The sequence below is a fragment of the Heloderma suspectum genome, chromosome 2 (assembly GCF_057233095.1).
Source record: "Heloderma suspectum isolate Gila_16-S chromosome 2, 16-S_ref, whole genome shotgun sequence".
Lineage (NCBI taxonomy): Eukaryota > Metazoa > Chordata > Lepidosauria > Squamata > Helodermatidae > Heloderma > Heloderma suspectum.
In genome coordinates, this window is record NC_139459.1 from 175245154 (window position 1) to 175269466 (window position 24313).

General features: G+C 47.8%; 1 protein-coding gene and 1 pseudogene across 1 annotated transcript; both read right to left on the bottom strand.

Moving 5' to 3' along the window:
- Positions 1 to 340: 340 nt before the first annotated feature.
- LOC146353364 (uncharacterized) lies at positions 341 to 14436 on the bottom strand (annotated as a pseudogene).
- A 29-nt stretch (positions 14437 to 14465) lies between these two features.
- On the bottom strand, positions 14466 to 22542 carry LOC146353365 (uncharacterized). Its single transcript, XM_084832233.1, has 3 exons — positions 22509 to 22542; positions 18817 to 18860; positions 14466 to 15725 (listed from the first exon to the last, which is right to left on the bottom strand). The coding sequence occupies exons 2-3, from the start codon at positions 18817 to 18819 to the stop codon at positions 14766 to 14768; spliced, it is 963 nt and encodes a 320-aa protein (XP_084688359.1). The 5' UTR covers positions 18820 to 18860; positions 22509 to 22542; the 3' UTR covers positions 14466 to 14765.
- Positions 22543 to 24313: the final 1771 nt, after the last annotated feature.

A 24313-nucleotide genomic window follows, 5' to 3' on the forward strand; every position in this document is an offset into this window, starting at 1 on the left:
GCTATGCTGGACGCCTTTTGCAGCCGCAGACCGAGGCAGCGGACGGACCGGACCGGCCAGCGGCATGTAGGGTCTGTCCGGGGAGAATTTTGCGGGGTGGTGGAGGGGAGTGCTCCATTCTGCCACAGGCTCCGTGGGGCCAGATTCTAAAGACTCCGGCCTCATTGGAGTCCTTGGCGGAATTCTCCACCATCCCTAGGAAACAGCCCTCACAGCCACAGCAGCTTACAAGGAATCAGACCGGGACAGTGCCACATCCTAGCAGCCACATTTCATCAGGAACAGGCCATTCTCAATCTGGTGTACAGTTCCACTTGGAAGACTACCAGTTCCCAGAGCGTCATATGTCTGTCCATGACTCATCAAGTCTTTCTAGTGTCACCTCAACCTGGAGGTCGCAATAGACAAGTCCCTTCCAAGCCCCACTTTCATGCAACATCTCCACATTATCATTTGATTTCACCTTTCGGACAACGGCAGTGAAAGGCACAACGGCATAAGGAAACTTATAGACGGTGAGGCGGGCGATGGCTTTGGTCCTGGGGGCATGTCCACTTCTCTTGTTTTCCTCTCAGAAATAGGCCTGCTCACAGAGAGGGTGGGCTCATTGTATTTTCTGTAGTTCACAATGGGCACCACCTCCTCAAATGTGAAACGACATGAAGAGGGCAAACCAAGGCCCCACAAACGGAGCCAGAAAGTGGTGTCAGTGCACTCAGTCTCCCAAGCCAGGGTGAAAGTGTGTCGCATGGGGACCTCACTCCAGTTGACATAGCTCTCCTCTTCCAAATGACTGCTATAGTACCTCACTCAGGGGAGTTCTTTGGGGACCACTCTCAGTATTTCAAAGTGTGAGGGAATGAGGTCCCCAATCAGGGGCCAGAAATACCAACTGTCATCGGTAAAGAACTTGGCTGCTTCCAGTGTGTAGACCGCTCTGCACTTTCTGGCCAAGAAGAGCCCATTACAGGCCCGGAAAGCTACCCTATCACGGCTGAAAAACACATCAAACTGCAGAGATGTATCTTCCGAATACTGGACAAGCTGGACAGGAAAGGTTTTGAAGTCTTCATTTCCCTACACTGAGGCAAGGAACATGCCTCTCCAGTTTCTCAACATAACCTTTCCTGAGGGCAGATGGGTGACCCAAAATTTGCTCGACTCTCTCTTTTCAGCGATGCCCTCGATGGCCCATTGGTAGCCACTGTGCAGTGCAGCAAGTCCCAGAACAGGCCACTGTCCATCTGGAAAGCCACCCCTTCCTCCACATCAATGTAGGCTTCAAGCAGGCCCACGCCCTTGAAGATTTTTTGGTAGCTGTACTGAAATGGGAGTAGATAAGGGCTCATTGCCAGGGAATTATTCAAACATGTCCCTCTATCCAAGCTCTGTCCCTACCTTTTAAATCACTACCAACATCTGCAAAGCCACAGAAATAGAACACTCTGCACATGCTCCACAGTGCTTGAAACAGTCTATACACTGAGGGAACCCACTAGGATACTGGGTGTGCCTGCATTCTTGAGAGTAAACTTCATGCAAATTCAACAGAACCTACTTCCATGCTTTCATGATTAGGCTGGCAAACATCTCAGTGCAACAGTCCAGCCCAACCTGCTGCTGATGAAATAATTTGGCCTCTTAGGAGGCAAAAAAAGAGCTTCCGAACACTCTGAGGCTGTGTAGGTATCACTGCAGCCTTGGAACTGTGTGGAAAAATCTTCAAACATTGTCCACCCTATTGGTGGATGGAGAAATTGGCCATCTCACCAAATTTCTCCAGGCTAAAGAGAAGTTTCTCAGGAGTTGCCTCATCATTACCAATGGCAGTAGCACAGCTTGAGTAAAAACTGACGTAGTTCCTACTTAGAGTAAACCCATTGGAATAAATGGGACTTAGGTTAGTCACAACTAACCTAAGTCCCATTCACTTTAATGGGTCTACTCTAAGTATGACTTACATTGGATTTTACCCCTTATCTCCCCCTACAGCAGTACATGTGTTGGCAGCCTGGCCAATGTGTTGCTGGGGGGGGGGGGATGGTGACTGCCACAGTGCCAACAACTATTCAAAGAAAATTCTGCAAAGTGGCCTTTTTCAGGGAGATGAGAAATGAAATTCTTAGAAAAATGTCAACATTTCAGGGACTCTGCCCTAGTTGCAAAATACCAGTACAAGTCTCCATGGGTTGAACCTACCACAAGTGAAATAATTTAGTTTGTTAGGAGGTGAACAAAAGCTTCTGACGCAACTTAGATATCACTGCAACAGTGGGTAGTAACAGGCAATAGTTAAAGACAAGAGGAAAGATGGGGTAGCTATGAGGTGGGTGGCCACCATGTTCATGCTAGCCAGGCCACACTTCAATGCCTTCTCTTCCCCACCTACTATCAGACTATTAACAGAACTGCACTAAGAAGTTTCTAAGACCCAGGGCAAGACCTCATGTTATATATACACAAGCTTGTTTATCTTCAGCCCCCCAGTCCTTTTCTAGACTGAGAAGGGCGATTGAGCACAGATGAAAAGTGGGAGATGCCCACTTCTCCCCATCTCCCTAATACCTGCCCTTCCTCTGCTCCAAGCCACCCACCAGGTTTCAAATGGATGTCTGAGAGGACAATTTGATGTAGGGAATGGAAGACAGGAAAAGACTTAAGCACCATCCCTCCCACTACCAAATCCTCTATTCTCAGCTACCCACTCCTGAAGCCACTTCTCAAGCTAAATAGGAAGGGTCATCACATTACTCCAGCCTTCCCCAACGTGGTGCTTTACAGATGTTCTAGAATACAACTCCCAGCACTAGAACATAAGAAGAGCCCTGCTGGATCACACCGAGGGCCCATCTAGCCTAGCATTCTGTTCACACAGTGGCCAACCAGCTGCCCTCAGGAAACCCACAGCAGGACACAAGTGCAACAGCACCCTCCCACCCATGTTTCCCAGCAACCGGTGTACAGAGGCATACTACCTCTGATGCTGGAGGTAGCATAAAGCCATCAGGACTAGTAGCCATTGATAGCCTTCCCTTCCTTGCCATTGGCCATCCTGGCAAGGACCAATGGGAGTGAAGTCTGAAACATCTGGAGGGCACCTTGTTGGAGAAGGCTTGGCTACACAGCTCCTAACCATATACATGCAGGTCAGCCCTACAGTTCCACTGATCCAGCCCCTCTGTCCTCCTTAGAGCCAAATTATGTTATGCTCACCATTCTTAATGGTTCTCTGGGCCTCTCAGCCATTCTCCAGCAAGCTGGAAGGAGAAGAGGCATGTCAAGTTCACACATGGCATAGTTCAGCACCTTCAAAGCAAATGGAAGAGGCGAGCTAGGCTGCTGCTCAACCGGTGGAGCAGGACACAATGCAGAGGGTTGGAGGTCTGCTCGGAATCTGCTCGGAATCTAAGAGCAGCCAAGGACTTGCTGGCCCCATTCTCACACTATGCGCGGAGCACCCAAGGAAAGAAGCAACATGAGAAGAAATGGATGCTTGCTTGCCACACGTGTTGAGGTGGCTCACTGGGGGGGGGGTGCCTTGCTCATAGGCTGTGGCTCTTAGTACAGCTTTGCATGGAGAAGGTCCCGGGTTCAAGCCACATTTAGATGGGATCGGGAGCTGGTGCCATGGAAGACCTCTGCTCAACACCTTGAAAAACTACCCCCAGTTAAGGTAGACTAGACAACCTGAGCCTGGCACCAGCTGCAGGTATCTTTAAGGGACACAGAAAACTGGAGCAGGCAGTGATGCCAGGTTAGGCTCCTTTCAAAGCCATCTATATTCCTCTGCTTCTGCTTGGCACCTGAAATATTTAGGTCCCAGGCCCATAAGATACATCCCTGCATAAATTTTGCAGATGCTAATCTACATATGCAGATGGAGAAGTAATTACTAAGATACTCCAACAGTTCATAGGAGGCAAAGCCAATTAATTTCACTGCCACCACCTGCTTCCCCCCCCCCCGAAATTCCACACCTTGGGGGGGCGGGGTAAAAAGAAAGAAAAACCTTCCTTGACTCCAATGGAGACTTTTTTTCCTCTCCCTTTGGTGGTATTGGAGGTTTCAGGGAAAAAAAAACTGGTTGGGGGAAGGCTTAACACCACCACCACCCCAATTGAATGCCATGGCCCTCATCAGGGCCATGTGCACTTACACAGGAGTAAGTACAACTACTAGGAGAGAATCAGCAGCAGCCAGCACAACAATCCAGGTATGATGGCAACTTTGTGATTTTTTTTCTAATTTTTTCCCCCTGTGGCCAGTTTTTTCATTTTTAAGGAAGTCTCTTTCCATGTGACCAAAACAATTTATTTTAAAAACAATTTTAAAAAATCAAAACCTGTCTCCCACAGTGGCAGTTTTTCTCAAGTTTGACGAATACATATGTGTGGACTGCTTACTTCCAAACTCAACATTTCCTAAGCTTAATTGCTGGGTGGAGGCCCCAGCGCATCAGGAGAAGGAAATAAATCCTTCCCTCCCCGACTAGGATCCCCTGGAAATCCCCTCTACATGGCAATTAACCCTAGAAAAAGACTCCCATTAACATCAATGGAAGGATCCCCCCCAAGCTTAATTGCCATGGAGGGAGAAATTTGGGGTGGTGGGAGGTGGAGTGTTGCAGCAGGCAAACCCCCTCCCTTGAAAATCACCCCTTCATGACAATTAAGCAGAATGAGGGAGAAATGGCCAATTAGAGAGAGAGATGACCAACTAGACGCCCGTTCTGTTCCCAACACAATAGTGCACAGGGGGGCAGGGTAAGCGTCTCCAAAAGGTTCACATGAACGGGGTGTTACATTTGGGTGTGCTGCTGCAGCAAGGATGCAGTCTAGCCTTCTCCAATGTGGATCCCAAAAACAAGGACAGAAGAAAAGATTAGGCTAGGAGCTCCAATTTTCTACATGCAGGAGTCTGTATGGGGGGGGGGGTCTTGTGAGCCCCCACCAGAATTATCAAGTGCTTGCAGTCCAGATAAAGGAGCAGGTCTTCCAGTTGTTTGCAATAAGGGCAGTACTGAAGAAACAGGGGTCATATTCCCCTAGATTTCTAGAATATATGGGCAAGCTGCAGCCCGTGGGATACTTGGATGCTGTTTCCGTGGCCTATGGAGCCCCACGCTGCACCCCCCACATTCTCAGCCATCAGCTATGGGTCAAGGGATAGATTACCCTTCCCCTCCTCCTAATAGCAGGGAAACAGCCATCTGTATCAGGATCACTAAGAGGGTGGAGAGGTTTCTGCCTCAATACACACAGGATCACTGATCATAGCTCCCGCTCCCACCCCCTCCCAGTGCCTGATCTCAGCACATAGGCAGGCAAATATCCCATCCCTGCATGCAGACATGCATGCACATCCGTGCGCATAGCTGTGTATACAACCCTCACACACACACCCTCTTCACAAGATGAAAAGGGGGAGAAGACAGCCAGCAGAAAAGAAAGAGGGGCCAGTCCAGAGGAGGAAAGGGGGACAAAGACAGCTGGGAAAGGGAACTGGGGTTTCCATCACAAGCCCACCATTTGGTGAGCAGCTCACTAACAGCAAGGGTTGAAGGAAAACTTGAGTCAACTGCATTTTTTGAGCCTCTCCCCTGGAAATTTAAGGGGCAAGGCAGATGTGGTTGGTAGATCTAAGTCTATTGGTAGATCTAAGCTTACATGTTCATGGAGTTAGTTATAGACAGCATATTAAGGATATAATCCTAAACACACTTACTAGGGGAGGGAGTCTCACTGAATTTACTTCTCTGAAGAAGTGTGCTTGGGATTATGCTATAGGTCTTGAAACAGATGCACCCAGCGAGTGTATTTGAGAGAAGTATAAACAGTTGAGAAAAGCGCACACACATACCTATGAGAGTGACAAACTTACAAAGCAGAAAGCAGGCTTTAGGAGGAACTAGCTACATGTAGCCACTTTGAGTTCCACAATGGAAGAAAGGTGGGATATAAGTGTCATAAATAAAATAAAATAAAACAAAATAATAAATAACACCCAAAGGCACACAAAAGAAAGAATTCTTCATCGTTTAAAAGGGTCAAGGTCTATAAAAGCTCCACCATTTAATTAAAAAAAACTCACCATCAAACAACTCAGCACAAGGGCCAGCCCAGTGCCTGACTACTTGCCCTTGTTGCAGAAATAAAAGGGAACAGGCAGGCTTGATCCTCCAGGACCTTTTATGCCTCCCACAGCTCCTGTGTCAATCAAAAGGAAAAGGGCACAGCTGATTGCAGTTGAAGACAATACAGTGCCTCGGATGGGATGTGGATGAAAGACTGATCCCCTTTTAGAGCTTATGAAGAAAAGATAGAGGGGGGAGACCACCATCCCCAATGGCAAGCGCCTTGAGCGCAATGCCATCATATCTACTTTATGATCAAATACCCATCTTATTTCTTATTAGCAAGCACACCCAGCTTTGCACAGGTGAAAATAGCCCTTATGTTGATACAGTAAAGCCTTCAAGCAAACCTATGCAGCTGTCAAAGTGCTGGACACAACTGTGCCATCTGAGTGAAGCCTGCTCAAACCCATCATTATTGTTCTGGGAGTGCAAGGTAACATCATGCAAGAATGAGTGGAACTGAATGGCTTGAGGATGGGGTCCTCTGCTCCTGGTCACATGTCCTCTCCCCCTGAAACAGCAGCACCTAAAGGTGGGGCAGCTTCCTACCCTGTTAGGGTTGGGCCAAACTAGGCATGAGGCTAGTCCATAGCATTGAGAGTGGGCATTCAACTTTCCCCATGAAAACATTTAAGGCAGCCTCCTCAGCTTTGCCTTAAATAAGGAGGATCCACCTTCTGACAAATAAGCAGAGAGAGGATGAGAATCATGTGAGCTGCCTTGAATAGTTCCATTGAAATAGAAAGGTGAAAAATATGTATGTTTCAGAAGGAGTTGAATGTATGAATACTTGGCACATTTGTTTTTGTCTCCTGCTTTTAGTTACTTGGTCATAATTATTTATTTAAATCAAGCATGTCCAGTAGAGTTCCTCAGTGTTCTGACAGGGAGTTGGGACAATCAGAATGTGTGTACACAGCAAGAGAGGCAGCAAACTGCACCGGTTGACTTGCTAGCTTCCATTTTTATTATTTTAAACAAGTCATCATGGTAATTATACTGGCATAAGAGCTTTCCCATTGTAATTAAGCTTTTTTTTCCTGAGATCTAGGGGTTAGGAGAGTGAAAGTAGGGAGCTGGGAATGGTTGGATAGATTGGGTATTGTGAATACCCAGTATGTTCACAGATATTAGCTCAAGTGTTTATTGAATTAGCTGTTGTGTTTTTTAATGAACATATATGGCCCAGTCCATTCAAGTCAACACGATCTGTTAAAAAAAAAAGTTTTAATTGTTTTAATTATGGGGTTTTATTCTTTTATCTTGTTGTTCACTGCTCCAAAATCTTTGATCTGGAGCGGTATGTAAATATTGCAAATAAATAAATAAGATCTAATCACATAAGTCAGTGTTCCCCAACTAATGCCCTCCAGATGGTTTGGTCTACAACTCCCAGCATTCCTGATCATCGGCCATGTTGGCTGGGGCTGATAGGGGTCAGAATCAAAAACATCTAGAGGGCACCAGGTTGGGGAAGGCAGATGGAAGTCAAACATGCCAAGTGCAGTTCTCATGTCAGCATTCTGAGAGGCGGAGTCGCAGGAAACTCTCAACTGAGACATGGCGGGTGAGGTAATTTCGAAGGCTGAGGGAATCACTCCCCCTAGCAGATCATGGAGGAAGAGAGGGAGGGGAAAAATTTTTTAAAGGTGTGCTGGAATCGTGTGCAGCTTTACTCAGAGGTAAACTTTTCTGAACTTAGAGGACATGTCTAATCCTTTGCAGACATCTACTCTGGTAAAGTGTTCTTGTTTTTTCAGAATACTGTATCGGTAAATTTACTTTTCAAAAACCAGGGAAATCGAATGAGGTATGGGTCAACTCACTGAAGGATTGCTCTAACAATACAGTAAGGCTGAGATACTTCATAAGGCAATACAGGAGAAGAACAGCATGAGGCATCTTTGCTGGTCCCAGGCACTCCATCCTCCCCATCTGGATTTGGGCCTGAAAGACCGAGGAGGAGTGTGGGTGCATGGAGGTTATGCAGTAAGCAAGCACAATTTGGGACATCACACAACGTCTTTACTGATCACAGGGCACATCTCTTAATGCTTCAGCCTTAACTTGGGTTTTAAATGGGGAGGATTTTTTTAATCATTTGATATTTTCTATTTTATACACTAGTGTGCATAACTACAACTATTGACTTAGTTTGTGCACCACACTGTAATAAAGGATGTTTCCCAATGAGGCTTTTGCCATGCCATTGCCCTGCCTCGCTCACAGAAGACAAATGTGTGTGTTCCTATTATTTATTTAAATGTATGTTCTGCCTTTTCACCAAAAAAATGGTGCTCAAGGTGGCTAACAATAACACAGAGATTAAAAACAAGATCTTAATTAAAATATAAAAATAAAAATTACACACCATAAAAGAAACAAACACGACACAATCAATTAAAAAACCCTTGAGCAACAGACGTTCCTTGATGCTGGGGATCAGGTGGTGGGAAAGCCATTAGTTGCAGAGGTGTGGGGAGCGGTCAAGTCTAGGGTGTAATCCTATGCATGCTTAGACTGGCTGAGGAAAGCTGGGAGTTGTAGGATTTTTTTCTGTCTAAGCATTCATAGGATTGCATCCTTAAGGTGCAATCCTATGTGTGTTTAGACAGAAAAGAAATCCTACAAATCCCAGTATGCTCCAGCAAGCATAGGATTGTACCCTTAATCTTTTTTTTTTAATGTCCTGGCTCAGGCAGCCTAATCCTCAAAGCCCTCCTCACCCCCAACTCCATGCTGCAAAGCTCCACAGCCCTCTGCACATGCTTTGAATCAATCCCTTCTTTATTACTTTGTAATAGTCCAAGGACTATTTCAAAACATTAAACACTGTGGGGGGGTTTGGACAATCAGCGGGGGAAACAACATAGCGTTGGTTGTTTTCCCCACCCCCATACGTGCTGGTTTGGCAACTGGGATTACCCTAATTACCTGTGCCGCATCATGGGTTGCCGTGTCATCTGAACCCAGTGCAGGTGTAGTAATTTCTCACCCACCGTACAACCCCTACTGCAAGCCATGAGTTGTAGGGCGGGTGAAAAGTCACTACACCTGCACCACACGCGGGGTTGGACGACATGGCAACCCGCAAAGCAGCACAGGTAATTAGGGTAATCTTGGTCCAGCAACCAGCATGCATGGGGGCAGAGGAAACAACCGACACTGCATTGCTTCCCCAGCTGATCATCCAAACCCAGTCCATGATGAGTGTTAACAGATGGTGGCCTAATTTACAGAGCTTTTTCTCTTCACGATTACCTCATGACAACACTCAGCCTGACAACAGCAACTTAAAATTTGAAAGTGTTTTTGTGCCATCCAGGGTGAGAAGGATCTGCCATCGATATTGAAAACTGTATGACAAACATAACATTGTTTTTAGGTAAAACAGGGCGAGTTCTGAGTAAGTAAGCATGCTTCTGTGGGCTTATGGAACAGAAACCCACGTGCTGCATTAAAAAAGAATGCTAATAGACAATTCGCCATGACTGAATTTCTCTGACTTAACTAGTTAGTCTCCTTTTAACTGGTTGAAAGTGGAAATCTTTAACTTCTAGCTTAAGTCCGTCTGAAAGGCTGCTAACTTTTAACATTACATTCTTATTAACTTTTCCCATGACTGCCTTTTGGCACTCTAGCATGGTAACCCTGGCTGGTGCAAATGCAGGGGCCTGTGCCTGGCAAGGGTATTTCGGTGAATTTCCACTGCTCGCCTGTTCAGTGCTGCTCATTCAGTGCAGTATGTTACCAGACATGTTACCAGCTTGCACACATTCTGAGACACGCATCCATTAATGGATCTTTTAGCTTTGGCAATAGCAAAACTTGGCAGGTAGGGACCCAATACACACATACATACACACACACACACACACACACAGGTTTCCTCGAAAACAGGCAATTTATTAAGCTTACACGGGGTTAAAATGTACAGTAATTACTCTGGGAAAATTTCCTGGTAGAGCATTCATTACAGAACGCCAAAATAAGTACTTAATTAACTTAATTCATAGGTTACAAACAATGCAGAGTAAACCACTCCATATGATTAAAAAATGGATGGTCTGAAGGTTCACGCACCCGATTCAAACGGTGAGGGAAGCTGATGGTTCTCTCAGTGGTTAAACAGAGCGCTGTGGTGCATAGACTAGGCTGCGAACATACGTGGATTGTCTGGGTTGGACCGGGTAGGGCTTATGGTTCTAAGGGGAGTTGCAGAGGTCAGGGCTGGATAAATTGGAGCCCAACACTTATGGGAAGAGTAAGAGGAAGGCTTGGGGAGAGCTTTCAAGAGCATGGAGGAGAGGAAGATTGTGAGGGGATCTGGCTGTGCATCAAGACTAATCCTGCTGGTGTATGGCCCCCATGAGAAAGGGGGAGGTCAGGATGGGAGTAACCACACACTCACTCCAATTCACAGTGCCTTGTGCAAGGAAGTCTCCTTGTCTCTTCTTCGAGCTCATTATCATGAGGCAGGAGCCATCCAGACTCCAGCTTACGCCGAGTGTCAAAGTAGCTTCTCTGGAGACCCTGGCTTGATCTACGGAATAAAGAGGGGACAAGGGAGGAAGCTCCTACACAGCCTCCTGGCAGTGGAGGCTGGTGGATCCAGTTTCAGAGGGGCAGTGATTCCATTTCAAGTTTTACTTAGAACAAGCCAGAATTCTGAAGGTCTTATCCAAGGTGCTGAACCCATTTTGCAGATAGGGTGCAGCACCTCGGATAGCACCTTTAGAGCTCAGGCTGGTTCGAACTAAAACCCAGAATGGAATCACTGCCCCTCTGAAACTGGAGCCACCAGCCTCCACTGGAAGCCAGGCCGTGATTCTTTATTTTCTTTATTCACAATATTTGTATACTGCTCCATATCTAGAACAGATTTTGGAGCAGTAAACACAAGATTTTTATTTTTTTATTTATTGCATTTATATCCCACCTTTTTTCCTCCAAGGATCTCAAGGCAGCATACATAATCCTCCTCGTCTCCATTTTATCCTCACAACAACCACCCTGTGAGGTAGGCTGGGCTGAGAGTCTGTGACTGGCCCAAAGTCACCCAGTGAGCTTCCGTGGCTGAATTAAAACACCAGATTAAAATTATGCTATTTTAAAAACAGAATACCAGTAGAAACCCTGACTGGTCGGTCAGTTAAGGAATGCCTCCTGAAAAAGGGCTGTTTTCAGGAGGTGCCAGAAACAGCACAGTGTTGGTGCCTGCCTGACCTCCAAGGGCAGGGAATTCCAAAGAAAGGGGGCCACCATGCTGAAGGCTCTTCTCCTGGTGGACTCCAGGCCATGGGTCCATGTGGAGCCACCAGGAGCAAGCCCTCCTATGACCTCAGTGACCGGCAGGTTGGTAAGGGAGAAGGTGTTCTCTCAGGTATCCTGGTCCCAAGTTGTTTAGGGCTTTGTACACCACTGCTAAAACCTTAAACCTGGCCCGGTAGCAAATAAGCAGCCGGTGCAGTTCCCTCAGCAAAGGAGTTACATGCCCACTAGTCAACCAGGAGTAGGCTGCACAAAGTGGCTGGGCTTCCAATCAAATAGCAGTTGAATGATAGACCGAATTTATACCACACATACAGTGGAAAAACAGTACAGAATGGGGGGCTACCATTTATACCACACATACAGTGGAAAAACAGTACAGAATGGGGGGCTACCATTTGTAGGCGGAGATCCTCCAGAAGACAGAATAGGGCTGTGAAAGATACCTGTCTGTGGGTTTCAATAAAACCGGCCCTGAAGCTGAAGACTGAAAGTGCTGAAACTCCAGAAGTCTTCATGTCCATGAAGACAAATAGGTCAGTTTAAAAGAGGTTGCAGCGGCTGTCTGCCTTGGCAAGGCACAGATCGAGATGGCCAACTCAGGGGAGTCCTGGCAAAATGGTAGTGAAACAGGGTGGCAGAACAAAGTCATTCTGTGGCTTCTAGTGATTTCTGAGTTGATGAGGGCCATCAGAGGCAACTAAGACTAACTGGGCTTGTCCGCAATCCACGGGAAGAGATACCTGACCCTGTGCAGCCACAGAACTCCTAAATTGCCACACTCTGGGAGCATGTATGGAATCCTGCCGGAAGTGGGGAGACAAAGGGCAGTATCCAGTGGCGCCCCTATACATAGTAGACACATTGAAGTGAGTGGGCCTAGTCTACAGGGAACTACCATTGGATACTGCTGAAAGAGACAGGCTCTTAGTGATTTCAGTGGGCTTGGACCAGCGTTGGTTACTGGGACCAATTAAGGAAGCCAAGTTGAACTGACTAGGCAGGTTGAAACCAGGCAATTTCAGCAGCAGGGTGGGACCAGGGTGCTTCACCGGAACCAACCGGAACACAGCCAAGTGGAACCAATCCGAGAAACTGGAACACTGAGGGCTTGAAGCCTTGGGTTCTTATAACATTTTAACAAAGGCTCCAAAGGAAGCCAGTTCCAACATGGCAAAGACACAAAGGGGCCAGAGGAAAACTCTCCGGTAGTGTCATCAATAAGCCATTTTGGGCTGTAAACAAAAAAACTGAGCTATTACAAACGTCAAAAGGGTGACCCAGGATGGAGAAAACTAATCAAGGGAGTGCTGTGCCAAAAGCTAATCAAAATCATGACCTTTCCAAAAAGTGAGAAAATTCCCAGTCTTTCAACTGGACCGGTGATTAGATCATACCTGGGGAGATCATTTCTGGGCTGGAATATGCTTGCATACTTGGGAACGCAATTATTGCCCAGCCTGGGACTCTAGGTTACGTGTAGTTCTGATCTGAACGGTGTTGCTAATTTTATCCTTCCAACCATGACCTTTAGAAATGCTAGACTTTGGGCAGAACCCCTTGGCTAACTGTCCTGTCATTTTTCCCCACCTTTGCCTCGCTTGACTTTGGCTGGGTTTCTTAAGGTCGCATACCCAACGAGGTGGCCAAATATCGTGGGAGCTGGCTGTTCCTGCTCTCCTACCAAGCAGCTTGCCAGTAAACACTTCAGCTCTGCGCTTAAAAGCATGCAGCTGCTCTAGCAGAGTGCCCTGACATAACACTGGGACTGTGTCCATGAGTAGCAAGGGTATTTGAATTCATTTGTGCTGCCTCAATTCTGAATCTTAAAACACTTTGCCACTCCAGCATGGTGCACCTTCAGTAACACGGGGACAGCGCCACTCTGATCAGAAGTGCCTGCTACTGGTAAAGGTGCATGCAAGTGCCATGCCAGGCAGGCCTAGGAGTGTGTACGGTAGCCTTGGGTGCTTGCTTGGAAAAATGTGGGATGGTCAAGTCCTTCTGCTTCTGCAAGATGCCCACATCCATGCTTGACTTACAACAATCAGCTTTGACTTTGGTGCCAATTGAGCAGAAACCAAAAAAAGCCTAAATCCTCCCACCCCCCCAATCATTATAACTCCCTGGCCCCTGCAGCTATCGTTCTGAAACTGTACACATTACTTAGAGGCACCTCTATGATGTATGCATGCAAATTGTCCACCAAAATACAAGGGAATAAAGAGCAAATCTCTGATTAGTTCCTCCCACAAAGTCAACTTAAAGGCACCTATTTTAGCGCGCGCGCGCGCGCACACACACACACACACACACGAGCCTATCCTTTTGAAGTTCCAGAGGTTTCTTAGGTAGGGTCACCTCTATGATATGTCATTTATACAAATTGCTCAAAAATACAGACAGGGTAAACCTGTCATTTTTTTAAAAAAACCCACAGACGTAGAGCTTTTCTACACAAGGCATGTATTATGTGCTCATGATTCCTTACTCATGGTTCTTTAGATGACATTGTGATCCTTCAGTTTCACTTCTATTTTTTTAAGAATACTTTGGGGGTGGGGTTCAGAGCGGGGAAAATGGCGTATTATTTATGACAGTGAAAGAAAGGGTATTTTCCTACTTGCATAATTGCAATATTCCACTATAGCACAGCACCATCTAGAGGTTATGCAGCAGAAAAGCAGGAAAGGAAAAGCTCTTTGTTTAGAGCTCGGAGCCCAATTCTGTGATGAAACCAAAAGCAGATACAGCAGATGAAAAGCTCTCAAAAGGCTTCCCTTGCATAACGTCCTCTGCACGGACCTGCCTGAAATTTGGCAGCATTCCTTCAGTCAGAAGGGCCTACTATGCCTGCAAATACCAACCAATTCTATCAAAAAGCAAGCTGTGGATTTCCCAATGATAGTCAACGGGGACAGATGCTCCTTAAACTGGAGAGGGGGAAAAGATATTTACCTTGTGTTCTCTGAAAGCAGGGAGGCTTCCGTCCCTGATACCTGAAGTGGCACCCTTGCTCCTCCCGCCATCTCCATGCACAAAGAGAGCCAAGACATTTAAAAAAAAAAAAGGCTTCACAATTTTATTTAAGTTCTCTTGACTGTGCTGAAAGGTGAAGAGCTCTCTCCCTCTTGCCATAAAAAGGTAGCCTTTGTGTCCAGGCACCTAGGAGGTAGGAAGGAACTTCCAGAGATGCCTCAGGAGCGAGCCCCAGCCTTCCATGAACAGGAGGGAACTAGCTATCGGAGCAACAGTAGGCCAGGACAGTGCAGACTCCTGGCGGCCGCATTTCTCCAGGAGTGGGTCATTTGCAGCCTGTTGCACAGCTCCACTTGGAAGGCTGCCACTTCCCATAACATCACATAGTTTTACATGACCCATGAAGTCTCTTCAGTCTGACCTCCACCCGGAGGCCATGATAGACCAGCCCCTTCCAGGCCCCATCTTCATGCAATATCATCATGTCGCCGTTAGATTTCACTTTTCCAATGATGGCTGTGAAAGGAAAAGCAGCATTATTGTGGATATTGATCCAAAGGGAGGCTGTGGCTCTGGTCTTGGGGGGTACATCTACCTCTTCCTTCAGCTTCTCAGAAATGTGCCTTTCCACAGAGACAACCTGCTCGTTGTCCTGGGTGTATCTCATAGTGGGTGTCGCATCCTTGACAGTGAAAGGACATGAAGAGTGCAAACCAAGGCCCCAAAGACGATTCCAGACAATCCTGTCAGTGCAGTGGGCGTCCCAAGTCATGGTGAAAGTGTATTGCACTGGGACCTCACTCTGGTTTATATAGGTCTGCTCGTCCAAGAGATGGCGGTGGCATTTCACTCCCGAGAGGTCATTTGGGATCACTCTCAGTATTTCAAGGGCCGGGGGAACAAGGTCTCCAATCACAGGCCGGAAATAGCAGGTGTCATCGGCAATTAACTTGGCTGCTTCCAACATGTCAACTGCTCTGCGGATTCTGGCCAAGAAGAGCCCATTATTGGCCCGGAAAGCCACACGATTGCCTCTATGAAAGACATCAAACTGCAGAGATGTATGTTCTGAATGCAGGACAGGTTGGACAGGAATGGTTCTTGGGTCGGTGTCTGCCTCAAATGGGGCAAGGTACATGCCTATCCAGTTTTGCAGCATTACCTTTCCAGAGGACAGACGGGTGACCCAGAATTTGCTCGTCTCTCTCTTTTTAGATATGCCACTGATGGCCCATTGGTAGCCCCTACCCACCGAGTCCCAGAAGAGGTCATTGTCCATCTGAAAAGTGACCCCTTCCTCCACATCAATGTAGGCTTCAAGCTGGCCCAGGCCTTCAGTCTGAAATGGGAATAGAGAAAAGTTTATTTCAGGGGAATGATTTTAGTTCACGTTTGGGTCATCCCCACAGTCTCCCTACCCATATTCTGACCCCACTGTCCATGGTCTTTAATTCACTACCAACATTTATGTGCCACCTCCTCTCCAAGGAGCTCAAGGTGGCATACACAGTGTCCTTCCCTCTCCACATGTTATCCTCACAACAGCCTTGTGAGGTAGGCTAGGCTAGGCTGAGAGGTTGTGAGTAGCCCGAGATAACCCAGTGAGCTTTATTGTTTACTTGCTTTTAGCTGATTATATTGTTTTAATTTTTCTGCATTGAAAAATTGAGACTCTTTTTATTATGTTGCATTTTGTATGTTTGATGTATTTTTATGAATTGCTATAAACTGCCCAGAGAGCTTTGGCTATGGGGTGGTATAGAAATGAAAGAAATGAAATGAAATAAATAAAGGGCAAGTAGGGAGGTAAGAACATCAGAAGAGCCCTGCGGGATCAGGCCAAGGGTCCATCTAGTCCAGCATTCTGTTCAAACAGCGGCCAGCCAGCTGCCAACCAGGAACCCACAAGCAGGGCATGAGCACAAGAGCACCCTCCCACCCATGCTCCCCAGCAACTGGTGCACATAGGCTCACTGCCTCTGCTACTGGAGGGAGCACATAGCCATCAAGCCTAGTGGCCCTTGAGTTGAATCCAGGTCTCCTCAGCCCTAGTCTGACACTAGGCACACTGGCATTTGTGCGCTTCCCTCCTGCAAAGGAGTCTGAGTATGTGCCAAATGTTTGGAGGAAACATTTCCAGTGCCCACTGCAGTAAAATGCCATCTCAACAAAACCTAGATCAGGCTAACTTCCCTGGGATCCCTGCTCCTCACACCAAAAACACCAGCCCTAGCTGCACGGCACTTCTGCAGCACAAGTTACAGACACCCAGAGACAGAACATTCTGCACATGCACCAGGCAGTGTTGACAATACTGGGCTGGATGGACCCAGGGTCTGACTCAGTACAAGGCAGCTTCCAAGGTTGTAGTCCAGGAAGGCCTGGGTGCAGAGATAGGTGTTCAACAGGCGCCTAAAGCATGTCATTGGCGCCTCTCAAATAGCAGTGGGAAGGGCATTCCACAAGTTGGGGTGCCACCACGGAGAAGTCCTGCTTCCAGGTTGCCACCAGATGGCAATCTGCAGGTTGCGGTACAGCCAGGAAGGTCTCCTCTGATGAACTTAGCAACCGCACAGGTCTATATCGGGGAAGGGGATCACTTGGGTAACCTGGTCCCAAGTTGTTCAGAGCTTTATATGCCAGCAACAAAACCTTGAACTTGGCTCAGTCGCTAATAGGCAGCCAGGGCGGTTGCTTCAATGCTGATGTCATGTGTGTGTGGCATGGTGCCCCCCTCAGCATCCTGGCCACCTCATTCTGCACCAGCTGCAGCTTCCAGACCAAGCACAAGGGTAACCCCACATGAAGTGCAATGCAGCAGTCTAAATGTGAAGTTGCCAATGCGTGGACCTCACACAGGTAAGCACAAAGTAAATCTCCAGATGTTTTGAATGTCAGCCCCCAACATTCTTCACCACTGGTTATGCTGGCAGGGACTTCTGGGGGTTGAAGTCTAAAGCGTCTGGAGATCTACCTTCTGCCCACCCCTGGACTAAAGCGGCCAGGCTATCCCTGTGCAGGAAAGGGCACAGCTGGCTGTACAGATACCATTGCAATCATGTGTAGTTAACAGGCAGCTACTAATGACAAGACAAGAGGTGGCAATGCTGTGATGTGGTGGATGGCCATCAGGTTCATGCTTGCCAAAGCCACAGTCCAATGTGGTCTTCTCCTCCCCAGTCACAGTCAGCTGACTGAAACAGTTGCACCCACCCAGAGCCAGCCCTAGACCTGATGTTATATACAAGTGTGTATAATTTCAGTCCTTTTCTAGACTGGAAAGATGGAGCAACTGAAAACTGATCAGCTGTGGGAGATCCCTACCTCCGCATCTCCCCTCTCCCCACAAAAACCCACCTGCCATTTCCCTGCTCCCAAATCAGCCACTGGATTTCAAATGCCTTGTTGGGGATGACAATTTGATGTGGGGAAGTGGCAGACAGGGGAAGCGTCAACACCCCTCCCACCACCAAAGTTTCTGTTCTCAGTTATGCCCTCCAGGCGCAGCTTCCAAGCTGCTCTCAAAGGGCAACGAAGCAACACAGTTACAAGCAGTATAGAGTTTGGCCCCATAGTTGCAATGATCTAGCTCCCGGTTGGACAGCTAGGGCTGGACCTTGGGGTCCAGGGCCCCATAGTCCAGCACCCTGCCCCCCAGTGGTCAGCCAGAGAGCAGCAGGTGATGCAGCAGTGGCAAATCAGCCCAGTGTCAGTATCTGGTCCAGCACTGGTATGCCAGCCCCCACCAGCAATGACACCAATTGCTGCAGTATCTTCCCATTCCCCTTCTTATTAAATACACTTCATAGCTGGGCTGGACAACTTGTAGCCCTCCAAACATTTTGGCCTACAACTCCCATGAGCCCTCACCATTGACTATGCTGGCTAGAGCTAATGGGAGTTGCAGGCCAAAACATCTCAAGGGCCCCAAATTGCCCACCTCTGTTTTATAGCTGGGGGTGGCTGGCTGGGCATGTACATGACTACAGATGTTCATTTTATTGTTTCTACTTTTAAAATATAGTATCCCTTTCTACCCCACCCCCTAAAAGGTAGTTATTCCCAAGTAAATGTATTTAGTATCGGGGCAGCAAACACAAACTCCATTTTATTCCTGTAGGCATCATACTGCTATGACTTAAGCGAATTTAAAATGTGAAACTGATATTTAATCAGGGTTGGCAAACAGGTTTTGTTGTTGTTTTGTGGGCTCAAACATATCCGGAATGTAGGAGCAGGTGTAAAGCATGGAATAGTGGGGGCTAGGGGGAGGGAAATATTGATTGTGTGCTTCACAAGCAAAGTAATACTCATGACCACCTAAACTACCACCACCCCTGTGAGACCGTTGAGTTCAGAGCCTAAAATTACCCAGCTGCCACACTGCCAGTTCTTCTACATCCCTTAGAATCAAACAGCATTGTGCTTACCATTCTAACAGCTTCTTCAGGCCTCTCAGCCAGTCACCAGTAAACTAGAAGAGGAAGAGATGTGTTAAGTTCATCCATTACATTGTTCAAAATCTTAGAAGCAAGCAGAAGGGGCACGTTGGGTTGCAACCCCCTCCAGCAGAGCAGAGCCAGCTGGAGAGGGCTGCAGGGCTGGGCATTTGCAGGTACTCTCCAAGAGCAGCAGAGGACTCACTGGCCCCATCCTCGTGCCATGCATGGAGCACCAGAGAAGAGCTGCAGCATGAGAAAATGCACACGTTCACATGCCGCACCTCTTCGGGGGGCAGAAGGAGGGTGCCTTGATCACAGGCTGGTGCTCTGTGGTCGAGCTCTTCATGCAGACATTCCCAAGTTCAAGCCAGGAGCTGGTGCCAGGAAAGACCTTTGCTCAACACTTGGAAGAACCAGTAACAGCCATAGGAGGCAACCCTGGCCTGGCACCATCTAAAGCAACTTCAGATGATCCTAAGGGCCCCTCCAGAATGCTAGAGCTGGTACCGAGGTCAAGCTAGGCCTCCGTCCAAAGCCATCCATGTGCATGCCCAGCTAAGAGACACTCATCCCCCAGTAGGATTAGAGGGGGAAACTTCAAGGTAAGACTGGCCAAGTATATTCATGGGTACCATTCTGTTCCCACCACAGCCGTCGAAGGGGAGGCTAGTGTCTCCAACAGGCTCACATGAATGCCAACCGGTCCCATGAAGGCTGGGGTGCTACATTTGGGAATAATGCTGCAGCAAGGAAGGGAACCCCAACTCTGGGAACCCCAACCTTCACTAACGGATCCTGGAAGGGAGGGTACTGTGTGTGCGCATAGGTGGAGTGCAATATATAATACACCCTTCCACCACATTTGTAAAGTGTGCATTAAAAGAAGAAGTGAATTACATCCACTGTGGCCGGGGAGGGGCAGGGAGGGTGGCAGGTGATAATCATAAGATTGCACCAGACAGGCACTGAAACCCTTTTCTCTCTTGCTGCAGCCCCGGCAGTTCTCTCCCCAAAAACTGCTTCTTGCATTGGGTGAACTGAACCACCCCTGCCTACTCTGCAAAAGCAAAAACTATCAGCTACCCCTCAACAGATGCTGTTTTATATAAAAATGCAAGGACGGCACGGCTGATGATTCTGAGGGCCATTAAGTCAAGCATCCCATTTCCAAAAACAGCCCTCTTGGCATTCAGAAGGAGGCCATGGAGGTAGTCGTAGCTACTGTTTGGTTTCCCTACTGCCCCAATACATGGAAGTTCCATTGTCACGGGCGCCAACACCACCTTTATTCATAGAAGCCAGTGGGGATGGACCTTTCTCAAGAGCCACCTAAGCTCACGGCCACTGCCACATCTTCCATTACTAGGGAAGACAGAAAGATGCCCTGTGTCAGGCCAGGCCCAGGGCTGGCCCTACCATTAGGCAGACTGAAGCACTCGCCTTAGGCGGCAGATGCTGAGGGGTGGGGAATAGCAGCAAGGAGAGAGCTGTGTATGCTGCTCAGCCTGCCCTGCATCCCCCAAGCTGCTGCCCTCAGGACGCTATCGATTCCCAGTGCTGAAGTGAGATTAACTGCAAGTCCAGTCCAGTCGGCTTCTGTACATAGAATGGGGGGTGGGCAGCACCTTGTCTTTCGCTTCGGGAAGCAAAATATCTTGCACCAACGGCCTGACCAAGTTCTGGCCCATCTAGCCCAGTCTTGTCTACTCTGACTGCCAGCAGTCGCCCAGGGTCTTAGGCCGAGTTCTCTCACCCATGGTCAGCTGCCCAATTCTTTTAAAACTGGACTTGCAGGGGATTGAACCTAAAAGCACCACACTACGGCCCCTCCCCTGTATCAGTAAGGGTATATTCTTGGCTTAAGGCGAGTCAGAGAGAGAGCATGAGTTATCCTGATTCTGGGAATGGGATGAACGGCACTGAGCCAACCTGGGAACTGCACAGCACTGTGGCTTGTGCAGCTGCTGCCAACAGGGCCGGCCTTAGGGGTGGGCGTGCTGGGCCGTCACCCGGGGCGCCAAGCTGAAGGGGGCGCCAAGCTGAGTTCAGTGGCTGTTTTTTTACTGTACTGTCCGCAGTGAGCCAGGGTGGCAGAAAGCAGGTGTCTGTAACCTTCGTTTCAAAGTTCTTTGGGTTGTTCGGGTACTAAATACAAAAGTGATCTTCCTTCCTTAGCTGTCAAGTATGTCTCATTTTGAATTTCCACTTCGATGTCTCTTGTGCTAGGTAAAAATCAGTGAAAGACAGCTGCACTTTGAGACAACATCACCAAACATTTAGCACTTCAAATATAGTCTGTGCATACAGAAAAAGGATGTTTCAGAACGATGACAAGCATCCAGGCCCGACTAGAAGCTTGAGTGCTGAGATCTAGGGCTTCATCACACGGACTTTTATCCTGAGATTGAGATTGCTTCTTCACAGAAGTTTGTGGGCTCTTTACATGACGCTGTGACCCTCCTGCACTAAATGCCCTTTGTTCCATTTTTAAATAGATTGCAGATAATGAGCTATCAAATTACCCCGTTGTGTTCTGCTTCAGTTTCCTCCAAGAAAACACTTAAAGCGACAAGAAGAGGAGTGAGATCAATGAAAGATAATGGAAGACTCAGATATGGAGGGAGCGTGTGTAAAGGGAGTCAATTGTGATCCTGCATTCAAAACAGAAAGCCCCGTTTTAAATGCAGGATTTTAGGCTGGTGTAGAGATGCACCTAGTCTGACTTGGTATGAGGCAGCTTCCTATGTTCCATATGGTAACTGCATGAACATAATTAACATGCATGCATTTTTGCTATGTAAATAGCTGCCTTGGGTCACATAGGGCGGGGAGGGGGAGCTTTACACTCTGTTTGTGACAAAGATCCCCCTCCAAAGCTACTGTTTGCATATCAAGCGAAGCTCCCCCTGGCACAGAGGGGGACTTCCCTTGAGATGCTCATAGCAGCTCCAGAGTGGCCATTTGGGTCAAGACCCAGGCAGGAAAAACAGAAGGTGTTAAACTCTCCCTCCCATAGTTCCAAGGCTGCTATTTACATAACACGTACAGATTAATCACAGTCAGGCAATGCACAGCACGTCTAGTTTCACCCTTAAAGACAGCAACAGGGCTGAGCTACACAGATGAAAACAACGAAGAGGGGAAGGAGGCAGCCAGCAGAAAAGAAATAGAAGCCAGCCTGGGGGAAGAAAGGTGGGACCAAGCCAGCTGAGAAGGGAAATTGAGGCTTCCATCAGAACTCCACCCTTTGGGGAGCATCTCACTAGCAGCAAGGGTTGAAGGGAAACTGAGTCAACTGCATTTTGACCAGGAGGAAGGTCGCTCCCCTAGAAACGTGTAAGGCAAAACATATGCCTGCTGTGTTGGTAGCTCTGTCCTCAAGTTCATGAGCAGATAAGCTCGGTGTTTTCAGAAGAGCCTATTAAAGCTACAGTCCTAAGCACACTTAATCCCACACAACTCATGTCTCTGAACAAAGAGCACTAGGGCCGTGCTGTAGGCCTCCTTAACATAAATTATACCCAGAGGGGACATTTTAAGGAAGAAAAAACAAAACTTACAAAACAGAAAGCACACTTCAGGAGAAACATTTCAAAGACACACATCAAAACAACAAATTCCTGTTTGGTTACATGCATTAAGGCCTATGAAAGCTCCATCACTTAAAAAAAAATACTCACCGCCAATTCACCACAAGGGCCAGCCTGGTGGCGAACCAGTCACCCTTGTGGAGGAAAGAAAGGGGAATATCTGGGCTTGCTCCTCCAGGACCTTTTATACCTCCCAAAGCTTGTCAATCAAGGACAAAGGGGCACAGCTGATTGCAATTGAAGCCATGCAGTGCCTCTGATGGGATGTGGATGACAGGGAGATCCCAAATGGATCCATGTTATTTTAGGGCTAACAAAGTATACAGATGGAGGGTGGACTTCCTCAGTTACAGATATCTGGCAGTGTGAGGCCACTGTATCTTCTCCAAGATCAGGCAAACACTCACCTCATTATATTTATTAGAACTTCCTGATCTGACTGTTCAATCAGGAACACTCTTTCAGGATTGTTGACTAAAACGAGTACATTGGTGGTCCAGATAATCTTTTCCCTGTTCCACTGGCAGCTATTCATCTAGCCTCAATCAGTGGCGGACATCCCACATTTGGTAGTTTGAGTCTACATTTGGTGAGAGTCTGTGTTAGCTTAGCCTACATCTTTATGACGTTATCTGTAGCAGAGCCAGGACTTGCAGGGATGCAGCAACAGCACCTTTTCATTAGCAGGGACACATCTGCCACCCCCCACCCCCAGGATCCCCTGTTCCCTCTGAGCTGAACTGCGATCCTCACAGCAGCCCTGGCCCAAGGCGTCTCACCGCCTGAGGCAGAACACTCATGCCCCTTCTTGCCGCCACATCCACCTCTGCCTCTGCTTGTAGGACTCTCGCAAGAGCTCAGCTGGCCAGAAAGAGCCCCTCCCCCCGCACAGCAAAGTGAGGGGGAAGGAGGGCACAATACAAAGGAAACAGGGTAGGTGACTGCTCCAGAGAACCCTGGCAGCTGATTTCTCGCTACAACAAATGCCACGGCGGGAGAGCGGCTGGCAGGGCTCTCTAGAGCACACACTGGAGAAGGAATTGACCCCTCCTGGTGGGGGAGTGGCACAATTTGCAGCTCCTCCCACTCCACCACCTGATGCGAGAGCCTCAGTTTGCCTCAAACTGAGCTGGTCACGCTCACAGGAGCTAGAGGGACATGAATTTTCCGAGCAATATCATATTATTCCCTGTTGTAATGCAAAGTATTTTGCGGTGGCCTGGTCTTGAATCGGCAGTTAAGACCCATTAGCTTTACCAAAGACCTGCTCCTGGTGGAGATGAAAATTGTGTTGATATAGATCAACACAGCAGCCTGCATTTTTTACCTCTCCTTGGGGGTGTTGCTATGAAGACTGTTATGATGAATGCCTGCACTTCTGAATGCTACCACTACACCACTAGGCATCTGCCAGTGTGATCATCTAGAGCAGGCATGGGGAAAGTGTGGCCCACCAGATGTTGCTGGACTGCAACTCATCCCTCACCCTTGGCCCTGTGGCTAGCGCTGATGGGATTAGTGGTTCAAAAATGGGGCCACATTCCTGATTTAGAGCACGGTTGGGCAACCATTTTTATTGTGGAGGGTCGCATTTCCTCATGGGTAATCTGTCAAGAGCTGCATATCAGTGGTGAGGAGGACCAGAACCAAAAGTGGGTGTGTCACGGTCACCTCTTTTTTATTTCTCTTTCTCCTGCTTCTTTTTGTCTCTTTTCCTCTTCCTTCCTGCAAAGGGAGCTGCGAAGGAAGAAACAGATCACTGATGCCAGAGTTATGAATTGCAGAGGGTTTGGACACTTGGGTGAGTGTCACATGAAATTTGGCCAAAGGCCACATGCGCCTGGAGAGCCACAGGTTGCCCCCTCCCAATCTAGAATACAGATCTAGAGCAGCCC